Genomic DNA, 24277 nt, shown 5'->3' on the forward strand with positions numbered 1-24277 from the left:
TCAAAGACATTGGTAAGAGAAAGAAAAGACAAGCCATATTTAAGGAGAAAATGTTTGGAAATTATAGATCTGATAAAGGACCTCTGTCTACAACACTAAGGGAACTCTCAAAATTTATTAATAAAGAGACAATCAAATTTTCAAGTGAATAAAAGATTTGTAGACATATTCAGCAAAGAAGATATATGGAAGGCATATAACAATATGACAAGGTATTCAATATCATTAGTCATTAGGCAAGTGCAAATTTAAACCACTGTATACCAAGTAAAATGACTAAAATTAAAGGAATCACCATTCCACATATTGGCAAAGATGTATGGAAACAAAAAGTCTCATACACTGCTGATGGGAATGTGAAACTTTACAAGCACGTTATAAACAGTTTGGCAGCTTCTTAAAATAGTAAATCTGTACCTACCATATGATTCTGCTATTTCACCCAAATGAAAGGAAAGGATATGTCCATACAGATTCGTTGATAAAAGCTTTAGTTTTATAACCAGAAGCCATCCAAATCCATGAACAGATGAATAAATAAAATAAAATGTGCTATATTCATCACATGGAATATTAGCAGTATAGCAGAGTGATCTATTAATACACATGACAACATGGCTACATCTCAAAATAATTATTCTGAATTTTAAAAACCAAAATAATTTACATAGTGATAATTCTATTTCTAGAAAACTTAATCTATTATGATATAAAGCCAACCAGTAGTTGTCTGAGGTGGGGTAGAAAGGTGAGGGAGGAATTACTAGTGATGCAAGGACACTTTGGAAGTGGTAGATATATCCACTATCTTTTTATTTATCTTTTTTTTTTTTTTTTTTTTTTTTGAGACAGGGTCTGGTTCTGTCACCCAGACTGGAGTGCGGTGGCACATTCTTGGCTCACTGCAACCTCTGTCTCCTGGGCTCAAGTCATCCTCCAAACTCAGCCTCCCAAGTAGCTGGGACTACAAACACATGCCACCATGTCTGGCCAATTTTGTATATTTTTTAGAGAAGGGGTTTCACCACATTTCCCATGCTGGTCTTGAACTCCTGAGCTCAATCTATCCACCTGCCTTGGCCTCCCAAAGTGCTGGGATTACAAGCATGAGCCACCATGCCTGTATATATTTACTATCTTGATTGCAGATGTATACTATGTTCAAACTTTTTAAATTATACACTTTAATTATGTGCAGTTTTTTGCACGTAAGTTATATCTCAATATAATTGCTAAAAGTTTACATGTTATTTTAAAACTGCCATAGCTTGATTTAATAAATCTTTTTATATTTAAAAAACTGATATAAATCTGCATATTATCAAGACAAAAGAGAAAAACCATGTGATTACCTTGACATATACAGAAAAAGCATTTGGCAAATTGAAAAGTTTTTTCATGATTAAAAAAAAACAAACTCTCAGCTTGATAAGAACAGAAGACAACACTTCCAACCCTGCTAAGGGCAGATTTGAAAAACCCACAGGTAACATTAACAAGATTGAATGTTTTCTATTAAATAGAGAAAAACATGGAATGTCTGCTGTTACTCTTTCAATCCAGCATTATACTAGAGATATTATCCATTGCAATAAAGTAAGAACAGTAAATAAATAGAAACACTGCAAAGATTGAAAAGAAAGAATTGAAACTTTCTTCACAGATCATGATTATGTATGTAAACAATTCCAGAAATCTACAAAAATCTACCAAAACTATTAAGTGAATTTGGCAATGTTGCAGAATGTAAGTTTGATATAAATAGTCTGTTGTATTTCTGTATATTAGCAATGAGTGTTTGGAAAATAAAATAAAAATACAATTTCATTTAAAGTAACATCTGAATTCATGATGTGCTTAGAAACAAATACAACAAAATTTATGTAAGGCCAGTACACTGAAAACTACAAAACACTGCTTTGAGAAATTATTTAAAAAAAAAAAAAAAAAAAAAAAAAAAACTAAATTAGTGGGGAGATAAACCTTGTCATGAATCAGAAGAGCTGTTATAGTTAAAAAGCCAGTTCTACCCAAATTGATCTCCAGATGCAATGCAATTTCTAACAAAAATTCCAACAGGCAATTTAGTAGAAATTTATAAGCTTATTTATATGAAAATGTCAATGGTCAATAATAATGAGAGCAATATTATAAAAGAACAATGGTGAATGTATTCACTCCCTATTTCCAGATTTACTATACAGCTATGGAAATCAAGATAATGTGTATTGTTGAAAAAATAGAACATATATCAATATAAGACAAAAGAGAATTCAGAAATAGATCCTTACATATATGTCTAATAAATGATTCTTAGACATGAATATAGTTATATGTATATATACATAATCACCTTTTGATGATTTTCTATCTTTATCTCCAAACCAGGTAACATTCAGAGAACGTAAAAAGAAGCCACAATATAGGATAAATTATATTTATCTCCAACAAAGGATTTTTTAATAGTATATATATATAATGCAGTCTGATAAGATAAATAGCACAATGAAAAAATTCCTCAAAAGACTTGGACACTTCAGAAAATAAGATACATAAATGGTCAATTTGCAAATGAAAAGATGCTCAAGTCTTTAGTCATCAGGGAGCTCAGTCAATACAACAATGAGATACCACTACTTATCCATGAGAACAGCTAAAATTAAAAAGACTGAAAATACCACATATCAGTGAGGATATAAGCACTTGGAAGTTTTATACTTGCAGGAATGAAAAATGGTACAACTCCTTTGAAAATCTGGCTAGCAGTTTCTTGTAAGACTAAACATGTACAGATCAGATGGACAGTCCTTCCACTCCTAGGAATTTACACACTATATCCACACAGTGATCTGCATGTGGATGCTCATGATGCTTTATTCAAAATAGCCCAAACCTAGAATGACACAAATGTCCAAAAACAAGTGAATGTATAAACAGACATGGTATAGCCACACAAGGGAATACTACTCAGCAATTACAAGGCATTAACTGTTGCTGAAAATACTCACATGGATGGATTTTAAAATTAATATAACACATGAAAGAAGGCAGACACAAAAGAACACAAGTATAATTTCATTTATAGAAAATGGTTAAAAATGTACTGCCAGAAAGTGACAGTGACTCCTCAGACCTGAGGGTCGAAAGAGTGATGAACTGCAAAGGGTTACAAGAAACTTTGAGCTTATGGAAATTCCTATATCTTGATTGTAGCAGTAGTTCCATTAGTGTGTATATTTGTAAACATGCATTGGATTACACATTTTAAAGTGGTGCAGTCTATTGTACCTAATAAATACCTTTATAACGTTGATTTAGTCATCTTAATTTCTCCATACTAGCAATTAGCAGCTAGAAAATGAAATTCAATAAAAAATAATAGAGATTAATATCCAAAATCATTACATGCTTAAGAATACATATAATGAAGCAGGTACAAAGCCCCTGAAACCTATTGGTGAGAGAAATTAGAGAAGACTAAATAGAGAAATATATTACATTCATGGATTGGAGGATTCAATTTTGTTAGGATATTACATCAACATAGTTCTGATTACTGTTTCTAGTAGGAATTTTTAGAGAAATGTAAAACCTAATTTCAAGATGTATTTGAAAATCAAAGAACCTAGAACAGGCAAGTCAGTCCTGAAGAAGCAGTAAGTTGTAGGAGTTATTCTGCTGGATTTCAAAACTCATTCTAGAGCTACAATAATTTAAAAAGTGTGGTACTAGTGTAAGTATACAGAAGTATATCAACATACAAAGAATACAGACTCAAACATTATGCTCATATATATACAGTTATTTAAAGTTTTTAAAAACAAAGACACGAGTGCTTCTCATTGGGGAAATGAAAGACTTTTCAATGAAAAGTTCTTGAGTGAAAGAAGTTTAAGACCAGCCTGAGCAACATAGCAAGACCTCGTCTCTACAAAAAATTTTAAAACAAAAAATTAGCCAGAAATGGTGATGCGTGCCTAGAGTTCCAGATACTTGGAAAGCTGAGGCAGAAGGATCGCTTGTGCCCAGGAGTTCGAGGTTGCAGTGAGCTCTAATAACAACTGCACTCCAGCCTGGATGACAGAATGAGAATCTGTCTCAAAAAAAAAAAAGAAAAAAAAAGAAAAAACAAAAACAAGCATCTCATATTAATAGTAAGTGGCCAGAATATAATGCTGACTGCATGTTGTGAGGGAATGTATTAAAGGAAACAAATTGAATTCAAGAATTTTTTTGTTTTGTTTTGTTTTTAGTTTGTTTGTTTTAATGTGTGTTTGCTTGTTTTGCAGAAATGAGGTACGGGGGAGAGAAACACCTACTTGGAAAGCACCTATACAACTGAATTGGAAAATGTGGAAAGCGGATTGGGGAAGGGGGACTCTTCCCGAGATCTGGCTCCAGTACTTACAGCAAAGGGAACTTGGGCGAGTTACACACTCTCTCTGCCTTTGTTTCTTCATCAGCAAAACAGAATCATCCCATAAACTGTAAGGTCCGTGGTATCAGAGGGTCCCCAAACGGACTGCACATCTGAGTCATGTTAACAAACACATTCCAGGCCCCACCTGAGGGCACTGCATCAGAATCCCTGCAAGGAGGACACTGGACTGACCTTCCAGGTGTTTCTTACTCTGATCAACTTGGGGGTAGGAACCATTGAGCTCCATCACATCATTCCAAAGCCAAACACAAAAGCAGAACAAGAATGTATTCAATGCAGTCTCTAAAGAGGAGAAAACTGTTGGGGGAACCTAGAAGTGAAGGAGACATGCCTTGATGGGTTCCATCTTAACTTTATCCTGAGTATGGCAGAGACACGAGCCCTTCGGGACACATGCCTGAGGCAGTGACAGTCCAACCTTGGAACAGTGGAAGCCCTAGTTTCAAATTCAAGCTTGCTTTGAGTAGATGTTACGTTTACATCTCTTTGCATGGCAACAGGGCCAATTTTCTCCAAGCGGCTCAACTTACAAGAAAAGGAATCGTACTGCTAAGACTTCAAACTTCAGCAGACTTGGGTAAGTAAGTCTTATAAATCTGTTCCAGCCACCTAACAAGAAACCAGAAATTTAGCAAATTCTTTCACATTCAGGACAATTGTGTTCACTAGATCAGAGGCACTGAGACATGAAGAAAAGACCCCTTAAAAAGGGAAAGCATTCCTTCCTGCCCTAGGACATCACTGCCAACTTCAGGGAGGTTGGAACCCAGCTGCCCACTCTACAGTATGGCTTGCTTTTGTGTCTGGAAGGTGTCTGACATGCTGAGAACTCGACCCATTTCAGAGAGCTTTGAGAAGAGCCCGAATCACTGATGGAATTGGACAGCACATGGAAATGGTTCAGCAGGATGAGGGTAAGTGCAGGACACGGCCTCGTCGTACTGAGAGACAATGAGTGGCGCTGATGGGGACAGACAAAGATTAAAAAAAAAGTTTGTGCTTCGACTTCAGAAACTCAAACCAGTAACTAATTTGCTCTTATAAGTAATAACGAGTATTTTTCTATTTATATGAGAATTTAACCTCAAAACAGAAATCAGAAAAATATTAAGTCCAGGGCATAAAACCTAAGCCATAGCTTATATTTATTCTTTAAAATAGAGATAAGAGTAAAATCTTCTCCATAAAAAACATATACCATGGTTACAAAAAGGCAAAAATCTTAATGAGAATCATTGGTATTCTATAGAAGAGTGAATTAAATACAGCCAAGGGAAGACCCAAGTGTCATACTTCTCTTGTATATTAGGAAGTTCCATTGAAATTCCAGGTAATAGAGGTTATTTCCCATACTGTTAAAGCGAGGTTGCAAACACTTCTAAACTTTGACCCCAAATACTCTAGTAAGGCACATCTCTGTCCTGGAAAATGATACAGTAATGAATACTATTCCCTTGACTCAATATGGTCATTCTGCCAGAATCACAGAAACAAAAAAATGGAAATATGGCCAAATACATGATTTGCTATCCTCTTCTTCAGGTTTCATACCTGTTTCTTATAGATAATAACATTACCTTAAGGATTATGATGAAAATACAAAGTGTAAATATGTGCAGTTTTGGGGAAAAGGCTTGGTACAAATTGGTCGATTAATATTACTCATAATTATATGAATATTCACTGAATTCTATGGATTCTATGAATAATCACTGAATAAATATTGTGATTGCTTTTATTGACAGTGCTCAAGACTCATCCCTGTGTGACCTCAAAAAAGCCATATAACTTTCTGGTCTTTCTGATCTGCAGTTTCACCATTTTTAAAATGAAGAAATTTTGCAAATTTTTCCTCCTCCCATATAATATCAGGTCTCACACACACCAGAAAATAGATTTATTTACAGCCTTTGCTACCTCTCAAAGCACTGTCATTACACAGTGTAGTTGGAGGATGGTGCAGGCTGCTGAGAGGCACGCTTTACAATGGGATTGATCCAGTCCTCCTCCCTTCACTTCCACATGAATGCTGAGTAGCCTGTGGTCACACTTATCACACCTCAACTCAGGCAAGTCCAGCAGCCAAACTTAGGAGACTTGGGCTACAGGACAATCTCCCAAGTTCTAGCCTCACAAAATCTGGGTGGGGATGAAAGCTGAGAAAGTGAGGAGGTGGTTCAGGGGAGGATCACCAACCACCCCTGACCATGAGCTTGATCTTGCCAGGTTCTGTTACTGGAATGCAACCACACATGAGTGGTTTAGAGCAACTCAAAATGTATATATATATCCAACAGTGTTCCATAAGGAGTGTTCATGGCCCTGTTCTTTTCAATATATGCGAAACCTAAATGAAAATAGTTACAGGTTTACAAGACTTCCCAAGATACATCGTAACACATGCTTTCAGGGGATTTATACAAATGATTTTTATCACTTGACACCTTGAAAAGAACTCTTGTGGGACCAGAATGATCTTTGTAAGTGGTAAGTATGAAATGAGTGTTCAGTGACATTAAAAAAGCAAACCAATCCATGCATAGAGGAAGAGCTATGGACGTAGGGATGTGAAACTGGTCTTAAGTGTAGTGAAAACACAAGATGCTTCCCCAGTAAGAGAAAAGAAACCAACATAACAATGGGATGCAACAAGAATACTGAGAAAGGATAGAAAATATTTTTTAAAAATGAATTATTCACTCATTTTCAGTAGACACAGAAAAAAACTGCAGAAGACCCAAAGGATATCATAGCAGTCTAAAATTTGATATCTTTCACTTGTAGAAAAGCATTGAGATCATTTTACCTTAAAAAGAAGGTGGGGTGACTTTGTGACTACCACTAAGAAAACATAACCTTAGGGGAAACTATCTCTACCTTGATGATTTTATGCACACAAGAGATGAGCAATGAGGAATAGGCTTAGATGTTTTGGGAAAGAGATGGGCCTATAGCATTGTCACCAGGGTGCACTAATACTGAGAGTGACTGCTGAAGAAATGGTCTCCATCAGTGACCATCAGGTGAGACCAGGGAGCATAGTGTTTCAGCACATCCTGGGCAATTGGAATGCAGGGCTCCTAAGATTCCATGACACCCCCACCTTCGAATTCTGTTATTGCAACTGCAGACCGTTACCTGGCACGCTGGCTGCTACCTCCCTCACTCTTGTCAGAGTCGGAGCTATAGGCAGTGCCTTCACCTCTGAGCTCAGGCAGCCTGGACCCTGTTTTTGCGGTTAAGGACTCTAAAGTGTTGTGGGGTGTTGATCAAGTTTTTCAAAAACGTAAGTTAACAATTCCAGTTATTGTCATCTCTCAGTCCTGATGAAACCTAATTGATTTCACTAGTTTTTGAGCCATCATGTGTTTGGGTTTCTTCTCCCCAGTGCCTGGCTCTAACTCTTCTGCCACAAACGTCAGCATGGTGGTATCTGCCGACCCTTTGTCCAGCGAGAGGGCAGAGATGAACATCCTAGAAATCAACAAGGAATTGCGCTCCCAGCTGGCAGAGAGCAATCAGCAGTTCCGAGACCTCAAAGAGAAATTCCTTATAACTCAAGCTACTGCCTACTCCCTGGCCAACCAGCTGAAGAAATACAGTAAGTTCTATAGATTCACCATCACGAAAGTGATGAATGACCACCTGTCTTCTCTCTGAGAAAATGAACGGTCTCTTCATCAAAATTAATGTCATCCTTCCCATACTTCTAGGACAATAGAAGTGGGTATTTTAACCTCATTTTGTTAAACATGGAAAACAGAGGCACAAAGTAGTTAGCAACTTTTCCACAACTGCAGTCTGGCGTGAGATGGAACTAGAGTTAAAATCCAACATGTTGACTGCTGACACAGGCACAGAACCACCTGTTTTCCTGAGTAAGGGGCTAAATCATGTTTATGAGAATTCTCTCTGTACCATACAAGATCCTGCAGACATATAACATCTAGTCTGTTGGTCGAAATATCTGGGACTAATGAACTTCCATTCAGTTCGAGCTTCTTTGAGGCCCAATAGGCAAAGCTCCGTCCTGGGGGCACTGGGGGAAACATGGCAACCGTACACTGTACCCGCTCTAACAAGCTTAAAGAAGAGACTGCTCCTAACAGGAACTGTGGTATCTGTGACACCCTTCAAAGCAGGTAGTGTGCCAGTGAGAGGGAAGCCCTGCTTCCTGGGGCACAGGCTCTTGTTCCTAAAGAGGAAGAAAGCTGGCACATAAGACATTGTGGAGATAGCAGTGTAGTGTGCAGAGCAGAGACCCTGGGCCAGTCTCCTGGGCTCCATCCAAGTTGCCTATCTTCTCTTTGTCTCAGTTTCCTCATCTGTTCATTGGGTACTATAATAATACCTACCTCTGTAAATTACTGCAATGAATTACGTGACCTATTTCTTGTACATTTCCTAGAACAGTTCTTGCAACAGAGTAAATGTTATGTATTAGTTCTTCATTCTACTGTTTCTAACTTAATTCAAACTTTATTAGTATTGGGGCATATTTCTGTCGTTGCCTCACGATCTTATGCCTCATATTTTATGCAATTATATCCAGATCTGATTTTTTAAATGTTTGATATATTTGCACTTGAAATTCCCAGTACAAGGGAAACCATGAGTCCCATAGTGCTAAGGGTCTTTCCGACTGTGCAGGATATCATTACTTCATGCCCCAGCGCAGTGTTTTACAGGAGAGGCTGTAAGGCTTGGAAAGTGACCCAAGATTCAGAGTCAGACCTCAGGGGCTGTGAATTCTGACTCTGCCTTGTTCCAGGTGAATCATCTTCTCAAGCTACTTGATGGGCCCTTGAGTTTCTTTCTTCCCATCTCTAAGTTGAGGAGTATCAGATAACAGAAAGTTGGGAGGTTGATAAATAAAGATGTGGAAATGCCTGCCTGGAGCCTGGTACTGGGGCTGCTTTCATCCTTGGGATGGATGCTGCCACCTGCCCTGTCAGTAGTGATCCCAGCAGCATGTCCAGCCTTCCACTGAGGCAGGTGTGTCTGTCTTTTCTCAGAGTGTGAAGAGTACAAAGACATCATAGACTCTGTGCTGAGGGATGAACTGCAGTTCGTGGAGAAGCTGGCAGAGAAGCTCAGGCAAGCTGAGGAGCTCGGGTGAGTAGGCCCCGTTGGGGGCAGGCAGATGGGCAGGGGTGTGAATCTCTGAAGTGCAGCAACTCAGCTGGGAGAACTAAGAGCTAAGCTGGGCCAGGACAAGGGCAGGCATTTACATGGCAGGCACATGTCACACAAACATTTATAAAACAGAGAACAATCATCTTAGTAAGTTATTGATTGCAGTTGTTTCTTAAGCCTTGTTTTCTCTTCTTGAAATCACTAATTGTTTAGGTCAAATTTGCATAACACAAAATAAACCAAAAACAAGTGAACCACTCAGAAGCATTTAGGATACTCAAAATGGTGTGAGATCACCACCACCTTTACTCTTAATCGGAATCACCTCGTGACTGACTGCGGCGTTTCATTCATTCAATCAGTGTTGCCTTCTTGACCCTGTCATTCTTTTCTTCTTTAATCTTTTCAATTCACCCCATCTGCACCTGGCCACATTTCTGTGCATGGCTTGTGTCTAGTCACTGCAAGATGCGCTAAGTGAATTTTCACATAGAGATGCCCATGGCCAAAGTGAGGAGCTCAAAGGACATTCTTGTGGAACTGATTTAGGAAGACACCGACTTTTGTTTACAGAAGAAAAAGGTGAATGGAACATTATCGAGGATCTTATAGAAGCACTCTCTGATATATCAGAAGGCTCTGTGTGTGTGTGTATATATATATATGTATATGTATGTGTATATATATGTGTGTGTCTATATGTGTGTGTATGTGTATACAAACACATATATTCTTCTTTCTCTTGGCCACAGATATCTCCCCAAACATGTTCTGACTTTCTACTTGGAGGTCTCCTTGGGGACATTCTGAAAGAAACCTCTGTTGCAGTATTAGACCTGATCACTCATCCCTTTCCATTATTAAATGTTCTCTACTATCTCACCTTAGGCAATATAAAGCCCTGGTTCACTCTCAGGCACGAGAGCTGACCCAGTTACGGGAGAAGTTACAGGAAGGGAGAGATGCCTCCCGCTCACTGAATCAGCATTTCAAGGCCCTCCTCGCTCCTGATGACCTTGAAAAGTCCCAGGGTCAGGACCTCCGAGAGCAGCTGGCTAAGGGGCGCAGGCTGGCAGAGCACCTTGTTCACAAGCTGAGCCCAGGTGAGGTGGCCACAGGCCCTGATAACACGCAGCTCTAGGCTTATGGAAGTCCCCAGACCTCCACACCTCCACAATGACAATTTTATGGGTAGTGTATCTTTCCAGTAAACATTTGTGGCCATGACATGACCAGGACTTCCTGAGTAGGAATAGAGATGGGAAACCCATGGGGTTGGAGGTCACAGTATTGCAAAGGTCTTCTCCTTTCTTGATGGAACATAGTCTTTGAAGCAAGAGGCAGCTTTTGTCCAGTTTTAAAGGACAGGAAGGAGGCTGTGACAGGAGGCAGCTTGTTAGAGTGAAAAGAGACCCAGACTAAGAATGAAGGTTCCCAGGCTCTATCTTCAGCAATGTCTTTAGCAACTGTGGGCAACTGATTAATTTATCCTTCCTGGGTTTCTGTCTCTAAATCTGTAAAGGCAAACAAATTGTCTCTGGCATTCAAATGTAGGAACACTTATGACTATATTTCTCAATGAGATAAAGCCCCTCACTGTGTCGGGTTGGAGAAGTCACTTGCATGGTGGCATTTGGTGGTAGGAACTGGTTTAGACTGGAGCACTCCCCATGGACAGGTTGTCCCTGGATAACACAATGAAAGCCACTTGGAGGGCCCATGAAGTCCGTAATGTATGGAATATTGTGGGACAAGGTTGTTTGTCCTGTTCTAAAAGAAAGATATAGGTTCTAAATGCGAGTTGTGACAGGACCCAGAGTCTGTGCCTAGGAATCAGATGTGTGGCAGAATTGGGGAGACAGCTGCTGAAGTTCAGAGAACCTGGACGAGACTCCAGTGATATGAAGAGCAAAAAGTCTTTTCAATATTTGGCCACATCTTGATGGTGACTCCCAAGATCAGAAACGCATTGCCTCATGGATCAGGAAAACACGCCAGGGCATTTTTTTAGAGATAAAACATGAGAGCTTTCAGTACAGTGTGGACTCACACATAGATCTTCATGTCTCTGTACACATATGGCTCACTGTACTTACGTAGATGAAGTGGGACACATCTGAATGGACACTTCTGTATTTGCAGAAAATGATGAAGATGAGGATGAAGATGAGATGGATGAGGAGGTTGAGAAAGTACAGGAATCACCTGCCCCCAGGTAACACTGAATAATCAGGAGCGGGTAATGGGTGGTAAAATATGAAAAGGGTCTCAGAAAGAACACAAGGCGGGTGAAGGTAGTCACAGATTCCAGATGCAGGATGAGAAACCTGCAGAGTCCACTGATTTCATGCACTCACCCAGCAAGGAAATAGCCCTGTTAACATGCTTGTCCATTGTCTTCATGGTACACGTAAGCGTGACCCTAGATGAACTCACAGCCCTAGGGACTTCCTGCACACACAGAGGAGAACTTTTCTTCTCTGTAGTGAAAGTCAGGAGGAGGCGCAAAGCTGCTTTATACACGGTTGTCTTTAGGTTCCTTTTAGTAAAGATAAATAACACAGAGGCAACAAGCAGAGGAAATAGGAAGCACCTAGCAAAGTTGAACACGAAGAAACGTATTTAGACAAAAAAAATTTACATTTCATGTCACAACATTAAAATTAAAAAAAAAATCTAGAAGGCACACCATCTCTAGAGTCCACAATGACTTCAACACCTGTATTCCCGTGGCCACAGTGAACTACAACCCAGCTTAGACACACAGTGTGGCAGCTGTTTTTGGATCTCTGTGTGTGCTGTCAAGACTGTACCATACAGAGACAACTGAGTCTCCATCCTGCTCAGCTCCTATCTACCCAATGCAATGATCACTAGCTGCTCACTTCCTCTCTCGTTCCCATGGCAGCCATGCTCTGTTGCAGACAGAAAAGGATTGCCTGTTCCCTCTTAAAAGGAACCTCTCCTTTGCATTCTGGGACCACTCCCTTAAGCCTCCTTTCAAAACCAGCTAGGACTTCTTGGGCTCCAATCACTTTTGGATTAATCTTTTGTCATCTCTACCCCACTGGGCTCATCAGGGAGGTGCAGAAGGCTGAAGGAAAGGAAGTCCCTCAGAATTCACTGGAGGAATGTGCTGTCACTTGTTCAAATAGTCACAACCCTTCTAACTCCAACCAGCCTCACAGGAGCACCAAAATCACATTTGAGAAAAACAAAGTTGACTCTGCTCTGGTTGTAGAGAGTGAACGCTTTCATGATGAAGAGGAGGAAGCTCTAACCATTCTCCCAGGTAGCCTCTCTATTCTTTATCCCTCCCACCTCTGTCTAGGTTGAGGAAGATCAATTCTATGGACAGGCTGTATACGTATGTATTGGTTTGAATCACAAACTATAATGGAGCCGGGTGCAGTGGCTCACACCTATAATCCTAGCACTTTGGGAGGCCCAGGTGGGTGGATCACTTGAGTTCAGAAGTTCAAGACCAGCTTGGGAAACATGGTTAAACCCACCTTTACAAAGAATATGAAAAACTAGACAGGCATGGTGGTGTGTGCCTGTCATCCCAATTACCCAGGCAACTGAGGGGGGAGAATCACCTGAGCCCCGGAAGTAGAGGCTGCAGTAAGCCATAATTATATCAGTGCACTCCAGCCTGAGTGACAGAGTGAGGCTCTGTCTCAAAAAAAGAAAAAGAAAGAGAGAGAGAGAGAGAGAGAAGAGAGAGAGAGACAGAGAGAGAGAAAGGAAGGGAAGGGAAAAGAAAAGAAAAGAAAAGAAAGAAGAAAAAGAAAGAAAGACACTATGATGGAATAATAAACACAGTTACTTGAGGGTCAGAGAACTTTCCTCGCCTCCTTGGCCCATGGCATGGACTTTGTCTTCCTGGCCCCAGTATTAGCATATTGGACCACAGGCAGGTGTGACAAAGTCATAGCCACCTGTATACAGGAGGTAGCTGTCAGGCCTCCTGGCTCGGTTCGTGTGTCCCTTGTCACTTGCAATAATAATGTCCATGGAGTGTCTATGCCTGTCACAAGCCGCTGACAGTCTTCCCTATGTATTTGGACATGTTTCTCTGGATTCACTGTTCTCAGCCCCAGCCTTGGTCTCATTTAGGTCAGCTTGTCCCAGCTAAGCAGTCACCTTGAAAGCAGGACATAAACACGTCTACCTTTATCTTGCTTATAAGTTTCCCTAAACAAGGCTGGGCTCTGACTTCTTCACCCCATGAGTGGCCAATGTATCTGTGTAGCACCACAGATCCTTTTTTACGCAAGGGTTCTTAGAATTTATCCATCAGTTCAGTCTTCTATGTAAATTTCTCTAACCATTCATTGACTATGATATTTGATGAGATAAATCAGTATTGCAACAACACTTCTGGAGAGTAGTTAGGGCAATTCTTGAATTCTTGTGAGAAAAGTTTTCTTTAACTGTTGGCGCAGACTTAGGTCCGAGGAGAGGTGATTATGATCTACCAGATGGGGGAGATTTTATCCCATGGATCTGGAAAGAAGGCTCATCTATTTCTGAAAATAAGTCAGAATGGTCCTGTCAAAATGTCACATTCTTACACTGAGGATATTTATGTCTTGCGCCATGACTGGGCACTGATTTTGGCTTGTGTGAAGTGTGATTTCCTTACTGTGACCTGCTCTTCTGAATTTGTTTACAGAAAATCAAAATGATCATGAGGAAGAGGAGGGGAAAGCACCAGTGCCCCCCAGGTAACTGTGGATTCGTGGATTGTTAGTTCAATAGTGACACCTGGACACCACGGATCCAGGGAAAATAGGAAGTGACGAATAGAATTGTCTCATCCATTCATCCAACTGCAAATTACCCCTTTCACAATCTTGTCTTCTTTATTGTGGTACTTGAATAGGTTTCAATTTCTTAATCCCTCTCAAGCATAAGAACTGAAAATCATTTTAGCCAGGTGAACAGACCAAACTCAGAGATTTCCTGATCTGAGCTGTGGTTTCCCATGTGATTAATCCAGAGTGAGATACATATATGTTTTCTGTATGTTTTGTGTCAGCATGTTGGCAAGTACTTGAATGCAATTGAGAAAATTAAAAATAAAAATTTCATATGTCAAAATATTGAAAAAAACAAGACTTTAAAAATGCAGGATCTGTGAGTCTGGAATGCCCAAACATCTCTGTTCACTTGGATGCTGCATGTAAATGTCAACGCAATTTGTGTGAAGGAAGTGAAGGCCTGTGTTAGTTCTCTCTGCTGCAAGTCATGCTGCTAGTTTACATGGAGAGTCTGGGTTTCCTGCAGCAGCTTGTTTGTGGCAAGTGCACTGAGCACCTGCTGCTGGAGTTTGCTCTGTCTCCAGGGCAGTCATATCCACCCCACATTTAGAAGGATGGGTTTTCTCTCTTGGAGGAGACTCCCCCTTCGCTTTCCATGACCCCTCCCTTTGTGTGCCATCAAATCACATGACATACTGTGGTGTTGAATCACTCTTGGTCTAATCTTCTGTCAATCCTATCCTACCCGGCTCGTCAGGAAGCTGCAGGATGTTGAAGAGAAGGGAGTCCTGCAGGACTTAACAGGGGAATGTGTTTTGTCTCATTCTAGACAGCATGACATGTCCAACTATTACCTGCATAGTGAAGTCTCTTTCCTGGCACTGGATGAAGAGAAAGTTTGCTCCACTCAGGATGTTGCCAGGGATTACTCCAATTCCAAATGGGATGAGACCTCACTTGGCTTCCTCGGTAGGCTCCCTATTCTTTCCACCACACAATCTGTCCATAATGAGAGATGTCATACCTTCAGGAAGACACTATGCTTATATACTGGTTAGAACCAGGCTTTAGGATTTTGAAGGAAGGCATCCTAGGAGTCAGAGTTGTACTCCATCCTCCTCCAAAACCACACATTGTCCTTCATCTTTGCCCCATTGTCAAATCACTGTACCCAAGGTTGACCTGACAAATTCATACCCACCTCTGCAGCCTGGGTGCAGGATGTATCCACCAGTCCTCCTGATTTAGATTTAATCTGTCATCTCACATGAAATCTTCTAATTTTCCCTCCCAAACAACCTGAGTTTCTCTGCCTGTCCAAGGCCACTGGCAGCCTTATCTATATCCTTGGAGCTGTCATTACCCTCGTTCACTTCTCTCAGGCTAGACTCCCTCCCCTTTTAGCAGGCTTGTCTTAGCTAAGAGGTCTCTGAGTACCAGAACATGACACCACTATTAGATGTTGTATGTTTCTGAAAGGAGGCTGGGCCCTGGAACTCCCTGCCACATGAAAGGCCAATGTATCCATGTTGCATTAGAGATGCGTTTGATTTAATCTGTCCCTCTAAATGTAAATTCTACAAAAACACCAACAACAGCTTATCGGAAGGAAACATACTGAATACTGCAGTAACCTGCTAGGAAGCATTTAAGTAGATCTCCAGGATCTGTTAGTAAATAGGATATGGTTAACATTTTGCTGTGACTCAGGACAGAAGGGACTGTGATGATGACCTGTCATATCAGGGAGATTTGCTCCATGGCTCAGGAAAGCAAACCTAGTGACTTCTCACAAGGCTCACCCTGAGGCCTCCTGGAAAGTTTCTCTCACAGTAGCCTGTTATCACACCAAGTATATTTATGCCCCTAGGTAGGTTTGGACACAAGGTTGTGAATGTATAAATGTGATCAAGTTCATCTGGCTGGTCTTCTCTTAATTTATTTACAGAACAGCGAAATGATCTTAAAGAGGTGAAAGGACAAGAAACAATTGATCACAGGTAATTGAGAAAAATCAGGGGCTGTCTATTCAGGGGTGATATCTGTGGAACTCATATCCACAGAAAACCAGAAAGTCCTGAATATACCTACTTCATCCCTTCAGCCAACCAGAAATGATCCTTTCTAACCATGTTTTACATTTTTCATTGTGATACTTGTAATGTTTGCCATTTCTTATTAACTTCTCAAGTTCAGTACATAAAACCAATTGACCTTGTGAACAACTAATCACTCACACAGATTTCCTTAAAATAAGTATCTTCTTCTTATGGTGTCCATCAGCCTGAGATGCATATTTGTTTTCTGCTGATTTTGCATTAGCACAGTGGTGAGCATTTCAAGGCAAGGAAATTAGGTAGAAAAAATTATTGTTATACCATGCACAATATTGAGAGAAAGAGGACTTGATGTCTTGCGATTTGGGGGATATTATAATGCCACAAAACCTATGTTTACTTGGCCACTGCACATAAAATTCAATACCATTTAAAAGAAAGGAATGAAGCCACCGTTATGGAACGGGATATTCAGTGAGTCACGATTGTACCATACAGAGAAACTCAGTCTCCTTCCTCAGAAAATCGTGATCTGGGCACTTTGCTGAACTCCTGATGCTTCTCTCTCTCTCATCTCTCTTTCCCTCTCTCTGTATTGCAACCTACCCCATGGTAACCACACTGTGACCCACCACGAAGAGGAGAATATTGAACTCTTTAGTGGGCTGCCCCATTTGTTTCTGCCATCACTGCCTCCTGCCTCACGTGAAGCCAGCAGGGCTCTGAAACTCCTTGGATTAATCCTTACTCCTTCCTACCTTACAGGATCAGCAGGGAACCGCTGAGGGTGGACAAGCATGAAGTCCCCCAGGAGTCACTGGATGGATGTTGCTCGACTCCTTCAATCCTTCCTGAACTACCTCACTCCTACTGCCCTTATGGGAGCACTTCGTACTGTTTTGAAGAAAAGCAAGTCAGCTTGGCTCTTGTAGACAGTGAGTACTCCATTGTGAACACGATAAATCTCCAGTTGTTATCCCCGGTAGACTCTGTAATCCTTGCACCTCACATCCCTGGCTGGACTGAGACATGGCATTACTGTGGGCATGACTCACAGACACAGGATAGTTTGCATCAGCATCAAAAATCAAGTTGGAAGCACAGACATGGGGTGGGTCAGTGAGCTTTGCTCTCTTCCTCATCTCAGACCATGACTGTGTCACCCTGGCCCACTGTCACGATATTGACAAAATCACACCAACCTACGCAGCACGTGCCCAACAGGTATCAGTGAGGTCTCTTAATGTGAATAAGATTTGTCTTGCCAGCTATTGTGTTCCTTACAGGTTTCTTTCCCCAACCATGTGCTATGAGATTCTATGCCTGCCCAAGGCCAGTGGCATCTTTGTCTACTTTTTATTAAAGATATTAACCAGGTTTCAAAGAACCTAGCCTCATTGTCTATGTCTTTAATGTTACCCTGTTTTAGCTGAGCTGTCCATTACCTTTGGTTATGTTTCTAGAAACAAGATTGGGCCTTGTCACTCCTAGATGTCACGAAAACCCAATGTCTCTGTGTAGTACCAAAGATTCATTTTGATTGGAGGGTGTGTAGATTCCCTCCTGCATTCTAATTTCAGTGTCTAAACTCCTTGCAACCATGAACAACGTGAGTATTTGATGATAGAAGGCTGAATATTACAGTTTTCCTTCGAGAAAGCAGCTGGAGTATTTGCCTTCAATTGGTGTGAAAAATTTGCATAACTGTTGGCACAAAATCAGAACAGATGATGTTGGGATAATGATCTTCTGGAACAGGGAGATTTCATGACAGGACCTCAGGCCTCCTGGAATGTTTCTCTCACAGTGTCCTTTTCTTTCACTGAGGAAACTGATGTTCCTATGTTAGGATTGCACAGTGGATTGTTTGTGTGTGGGGGAACCTGCTTCATGTGTCTGTCCCTTTGTCAATGTATTTACAGAAATTCAAAAGGATCAAGAGGAGGTAGAAGATCAAGACCCGCCGTGCCCCAGGTAACTCTGAGGAATCAGGGACAGTTAATACAGTGTTGATATCCGGAGTCTCAGATGCAGGGAAAATCAGAGTGTGCAGAATATACCTGTTCCACCTGTTCAGCCAACCATGAAATAGCCGTATTCATTATGTTGACTCTTTTCATTGTACACCTGTATTTATATTTCTTCCTTATTAATTCCTTTCAATTCTACTAATCTGCATTCAGTTGACTCTGTTGAACTGATCAGTCACAGACATTTTCTGCAGTTCCCTTTTCTGTCCTTTTTGCTTAAAGAGAAGTTGAGCTGCACATCTGATGTCTGCCTCTTTGGCATTACCATGTTTACAAGTATTCCATACCAGGGAAGTGATTTAAAATAACTCATGTCATGCTCACAATGTTGAGAACAAGAGATGTTGAGGATACAGGAACTGTGTCTGTGGAGACTGAAGAGGCTGCATTCATTTGGCCACTGATGCTAATTTCAACAAAATGTATGCAAAAGTGCCGAATGCACTGTGTCCTGGCAGTTTCCCACAGGGATCACTCCATTACCTTCCTCCCCAGATCATTGCCTGCCCAGTGCACTGAGAGCCTGTCACGATGTGTCTCCTCCTTGAGACAGGGAAGGATGGTTGCATCTCTCTGAGGGGACTGTACTTTGCTTCCTCTGGGCCTCTCTGAAGCCCTCCCTATAGAACCAGCTGGGCGCATTGGTGTTGGTTCTCTCTGATGTTTATCTTCTGTCTTCTTTACCCCAGGCTCAGCCAGGAGCTGCCAGAGGTGAAGGAGCAGGAAATCCCAGAGAACTCCGTGGATGAAGTTTACTTGACGCCCTCAGTTCACCGTGACCTGTCTGACTGCCACCAGCCTTATAGCAGCACATTGTACTCATTGGAGGATCAGTTTGCCTGCTCTGCTCTGGATGGAGCCTGTGAGTACTCCAGCCTGGAGGTCACAAAGCTCCACTGTCCTCCCAGGCAGCCTCTGTATGTTTTGTTTCCTGCAACTTGTGCAGCTGAGACAGACCATCTCTGTAGCAGGCCCTAGACACTGAGCTTGTTCTGAATCTGGCTCTTGGATGCAGTTTTAAGCACAGACAGCCACTTGGTAGAACCTCCTCTTCTCCTGTCCCAAGTGACTCCTCTGTCACCTGGCTCCTTCTGACAAGAGCAGGCTGTGGCTATCAAAACAGGCCGGGGAGGGGAGTGGTGAGGGTTTATTGCAAATTCTTGGCCACACTAGCTCAGCTGGAGAAATTTATATAACAGACCCCCTTCTTTAAGATACGGCATCTGTCTTTTCTGAAATTATGTTGCTAATTACATGTCCTTATCTCTTCTCTGGCCATCCACCTATGCTGGGAGTTTTGCCCAATTATTTGGAGGCCTGTTTCATGATTCCTGTGTCCCAAGCTAGTTTCTCTTCTTCAGGGATCCCCAGCCATGGGGTTATGGGCCGTTATGGGTCCATGACCTGTTAGGAACTGGGCCGCAGAGCAGGAAGTGAGCATTGGGAGAGCATTTCAGCCTGGATTCCACCTCCTGTCAGATCAGCGGGGGCATTAGATTCTCACAGGAGCTCGAACCCTATTGTGAAGTGCACATGCCAGGAATCTAGATGGTGCTTTCCTTATGAGAATCAAATGCCTGATGATTTGTCACTGTCTCCCAGTGACTGTCACCCCCAGATGAGACCATCTAGTTGCAGGAAAACGAATTTAGGGCTCCCACTGATTCTACATTATGGTGAGTTGTATAATTGTTTCATTATATATTACAATGTAATATTTATAAAAATAAAGTGCACAGTAAATGTAATGTACCTGAATCATCCCAAAACCATTCCCCCTAACCTGGTCCCTGAAAAACTGTCTTCCATGAAACCAGACCCTGGTGCCAAAAAGGTTGGGGACTGCGGCTCTACTTCCTCCGAGGGGTCCTCCCTCCACTGACGCAGTCCAGCGTCCCTTCCTCTATGCGTGGCCAGGCTTGCATCCTCTGCAGAGCTCCAGTGGTTTTCTCCACGTGTGGGTTTTTAGTTTCAATCAAGTTTTGGTCTCAGTGCTATATTCTCATGAAAACCATCGACAACTGGTGTCCCTCATGAGGTTCTGGAGTAACCGATGAGCAAAGCAGAGTGGTTCCTGTCCCCACGACGTCCAGAAAACCCTTCCTCTGAGCAAGTGCCCCTTGAGGTAGCAGCTTCACAGGACGTGTAAAAACAAAATCCAGTTTTCATTTCTTCTTGCTCATTCTCTCTCTTTTTTTTTTTAACCTCTATTCTGGGAATTTGATGGGCATTGTTGGGGCTTTTACCCATTACTTTATCTTCTTGTAAGAGCAAGTAACTCTGTGATGTCTCCCAGTATATTGGATTACGTTGTAATGAAATTAGCAAAAATGCCAGGTGTCGTGATTCACGCCTGTAATTCCAGCACTTTGAGAGGCCCAGGAGGTGGATCACCTGAGCTCAGGAGTTTGAGACCAGTGTGGGTAACATGGTGAAATCCTGTCTCCACAAAAAAAGAATTAGCAGGGCATGGTGGTAAACACCCGTACTCCCAGCTTCTCAGGAGGTTGAGGTGGAAGGATCCCCTGAGCCTGGTTAGTTGAGGCTGCAGTGAGCCACGAATGCACCACTGCACTCCAGCCTGAGCAGTGAACTGAGACCCAGTGTCTCACACACACTCACACACACACACACACACACACACACACACACACAGAGAGAGAGAGAAAAGAAATTAGCAACAAAGACGTTGGCCTCTATTCTATTTTGGTCAGTAAGTGCCTTTCTTACTGGGACCATCCCCTTTCCCATTTTGCATTTCTTCCTGAGTTTCAAAAAAAGCAAATGCTTTTCTAGGATCACAGTGATTCATGAAACAATTAAAATTTGTTTTTTGCACCTTGCACCTTTGCAAGCAAGCTGTATACTTTGCCAGCAAGCTCTGTCCTGCTATAACACATTCAGGGCCCAAGGGACACTTCCAAGTGGGCAGTGTCATCTCCATGTTAGAGCTGAGGACACTGAGGCATTTTTAAGAAAACTTAGAAAACCTTGCAGAGAATGAGGATGTGGAGAGGGGAGGAGAGAGAGGAGCCCCACAGCCACATGGATCCAGCCCTACAGGCCCCATCCCTGCAGGCCCCGTCCCCGCAGACCCAGTCCCCATCCTGAACCCGACCTAGACTGGCGTGAGGTCATTGGAAGTCTTAGTCCACTCAGAATGTGTATTCCTCTCCCTGGGGAAATGGAAAGAATTTGTTTAAGGGGTGCCACCCGAACGCCACTGGAGCAGTGGGTAATGTGAGGACCGTGTCCTCTGTGACCTTCCTAAGGAACCGCACATGCTGATCTGTGGCTCTTGTGGCCCCTGAATTTCCGGGAAGGGACTGGTCCCTCTCCTACATTGCCTCTGTCTGCTGACACCCACTATATGGCAATAGGATGGATATGTGTGGGTAGAGGGTCAAACCATTATGGGCAATGGGAAATTCAAAATGTCCCAGAACCCAGAAATTTTGCCTCACTTAGTGTTTGGTCTGTAGCCTCCCAGCCCCCTTTCTCGTGGTTCTTTCTCAAACCCTCGCAGCTCTAACTCTTGGCCTGTTCTTACAACCCTGTGTGGGGAGAAAAACAGCTCCTCCTCTCCTGCACTCTGAGGGCTCTCTAGAACTTTCCCTCTAGGCACAGGAAGGAGATGAATAATAAAAGAATAATCTGGATGGTCTTGTTAGACAATCCAAAGCCCTCTGGGCTAAAGCAGAGGTTTTTCACTTCAGGGACACCCCAGCCTGGGCATCTGCTGTGTCAGCGTCCCCAGGCACAGACAGGAAAGGTGACATCGCCTGCATTTACATGATGTCTGTCTCTGTGGCATGGGTCACTGTGTGGCTTTATTGAGAGCAGGGACATCAGGGATGCGTGTTCAGGGCATGCGTAACAAAGGGAAAACTCAGATTGTTCCTACTGAAACCCCTTCTCCTTTAGCTCCCACCCAGGCAGACTGTCCCCAAGGGACTTGGAGTGGAGACTTGAGCCACCACCTGTCAGAGGTGCAGGCTTCACAGGCACAGCTGGAGCCAAGCACCCTGGCACCCAATTGTCTGAGACTACAGCTGGATCAAGGGTTCTACTATGGAAATGACTTGGCCAGGCGGGGCCCCTCCTCCACCACCTGCAGCTTCACAGCCAATGCTGATTCTGGGAACCAACGGCCCTTCCCAGGTAGGGAAGGAAACGGCGTCATGAAGATCTAATCCAGGTGTTGGTGGTCACGGTGCTGTGGGTGCAGGAGAGAATGGGACCACTCTGTGCTTCCTCAGGGTCAAGATGAAATTCACGATGCTCCAAGCCAGTGAGGTGAGCAAAGGTTCTGGGTTTGCCACTCTCTGCTTGTTGACTTTAGCCTAGGTTTTTGTGTTTTTGCTATTTACATCTCTGTTCCCTCATCTGACATAGCTGAAATATAATATCTACCTGCAATCTTTGTTGGGAATATTAATTATTATAATTTCCAAAGGGCCTGATTCCATAAGAATTGCTCTATAAATCTATGAATAGGTGTTATCTAATCCTTTTATCTTTCTGCTCAATTTGCACTTAGAAAGTGACTTCACGGATGATGTGTCCTCTGAGGTAGAGCAGTTATGAAGATCTCTGCTTTCTAGGGCCCCTCCTCCTCTCCTTTCTCACACAGACTCCTCTGCCAGTTTTCTTCCTCTCCTTCCCCATCCCTCATGAAGCCAATTTTCCCCTATCAGGCACTTTCAGTAACAACCTATGAGGCACATTGAATAACAGTGTAAATCCTGGGCCCACACTCAGTCTCCTGAAGTGTCCAGCTTCTTCTGCTTTTTTTGAAATAAAAGGGCAACTTTCACATGGAAAGTGTTCACATCAGTCTGTTTTATGAAATTCCATTTAGTTCAAATTCTCCACTCATGTCCACGGCCATGTCCTCAGTTTACGTCTCACAGGGATCCACTTCTGCTCAGATTTCCTTAAAACCTGGGTCGTGTTCATTCTCACTCTCCGTCCCACTCAGTATCTCCTCCTGGAGCCCCTGGGGCTGCCTGGTGCTCATCTGTCATGCGATGCCCTCAGCTGAGGAATGAGGGGACCCCTGTCCTCAGGAGGAGGGAGGGTGGCGTGAGATAACGAGCACCATCTGGGCCCGTGGAGAGGACACACGGAAGGTGCTCAGGGAGTGTCAGGGGATGCACAGTCACTGACACATGTCGGGATGACTTATTTAGACTGTCCCACTGGACTCTCTTTTCCAACTCTGTGGATTCTCACACCCCCAGCCAAGACTCACCCCACTGGCTCAGACACACTCCCTGTTGCTCACTTTCCCTGGAGTCCAGAGCCTGAACCAGGCACCAGGTAAGAGGACAGAGTGAATGCCTTTTGTTTCATTAATATTTTCCTTCACCTGGTGATTTCTCCCTGCTGTCTACCAGGTCATTTGTTTCTCCCACACCTTTTCTTTCTTATTCTCCTCATGTCTCTAATTTTTTTTCCCATTTCAATGGACCAGAACAGTGATGATACTGTGACATTCAATCTCTCCCAAATCCCTATATAATGTTTTTCCTTTAAATTAACATGTACAGATATATGCATTTATATCATTTGTCCTATTATGTGTGACTATGTATATCTGGTGTATATACTACATAGGGTGTATATAGATGCAGTAGATCATATAATGATGCAACTTTTGTAAATTCTCTAGCTTTAGCCTTCCTGATTCTTTCCTCTCATCAGCTGCTGTCACCTCTGTCTGGTCTCACCTCTGTGCCACATGGGCTGCCACCCTGCCAGGCCCTTCTATTTCCATCTCCTATTTGAACGCAACTCTGATTTAACTTTGATTCTTGTAATCTCTGCTCTCCCCAAAGCATAGCC

The 24277-nt window shown here is 42.4% G+C and overlaps 1 protein-coding gene across 2 annotated transcripts in view; it reads left to right on the plus strand.

The window, feature by feature from the left end:
• The first annotated feature begins 7694 nt into the window (after nucleotides 1-7694).
• LOC126929540 (neuroblastoma breakpoint family member 4-like) overlaps nucleotides 7695-24277 on the plus strand; it is a 64836-nt gene continuing 48253 nt past the window's right edge. Inside the window, exons 1-12 of one of the 2 annotated variants that reach the window (XM_050745991.1) lie at nucleotides 7833-8042; nucleotides 9457-9556; nucleotides 10466-10608; nucleotides 11720-11792; nucleotides 12658-12869; nucleotides 14256-14307; nucleotides 15173-15312; nucleotides 16292-16343; nucleotides 17166-17335; nucleotides 18323-18374; nucleotides 19120-19292; nucleotides 22355-22591. In XM_050745991.1, coding sequence (XP_050601948.1) covers nucleotides 7865-8042; nucleotides 9457-9556; nucleotides 10466-10608; nucleotides 11720-11792; nucleotides 12658-12869; nucleotides 14256-14307; nucleotides 15173-15312; nucleotides 16292-16343; nucleotides 17166-17335; nucleotides 18323-18374; nucleotides 19120-19292; nucleotides 22355-22591 — 1582 coding nt within the window. In that variant the 5' untranslated portion in view covers nucleotides 7833-7864. Of the gene's footprint in view, nucleotides 8043-9456; nucleotides 9557-10465; nucleotides 10681-11719; nucleotides 11793-12657; nucleotides 12870-14255; nucleotides 14308-15172; nucleotides 15313-16291; nucleotides 16344-17165; nucleotides 17336-18322; nucleotides 18375-19119; nucleotides 19293-22354; nucleotides 22592-24277 lie in introns of both variants that reach the window. The other variant, XM_050745997.1, reaches the window with a different exon arrangement.

The sequence above is a fragment of the Macaca thibetana genome, chromosome 1 (genome assembly GCF_024542745.1).
Source record: "Macaca thibetana thibetana isolate TM-01 chromosome 1, ASM2454274v1, whole genome shotgun sequence".
NCBI classification, from domain to species: Eukaryota; Metazoa; Chordata; class Mammalia; order Primates; family Cercopithecidae; genus Macaca; species Macaca thibetana.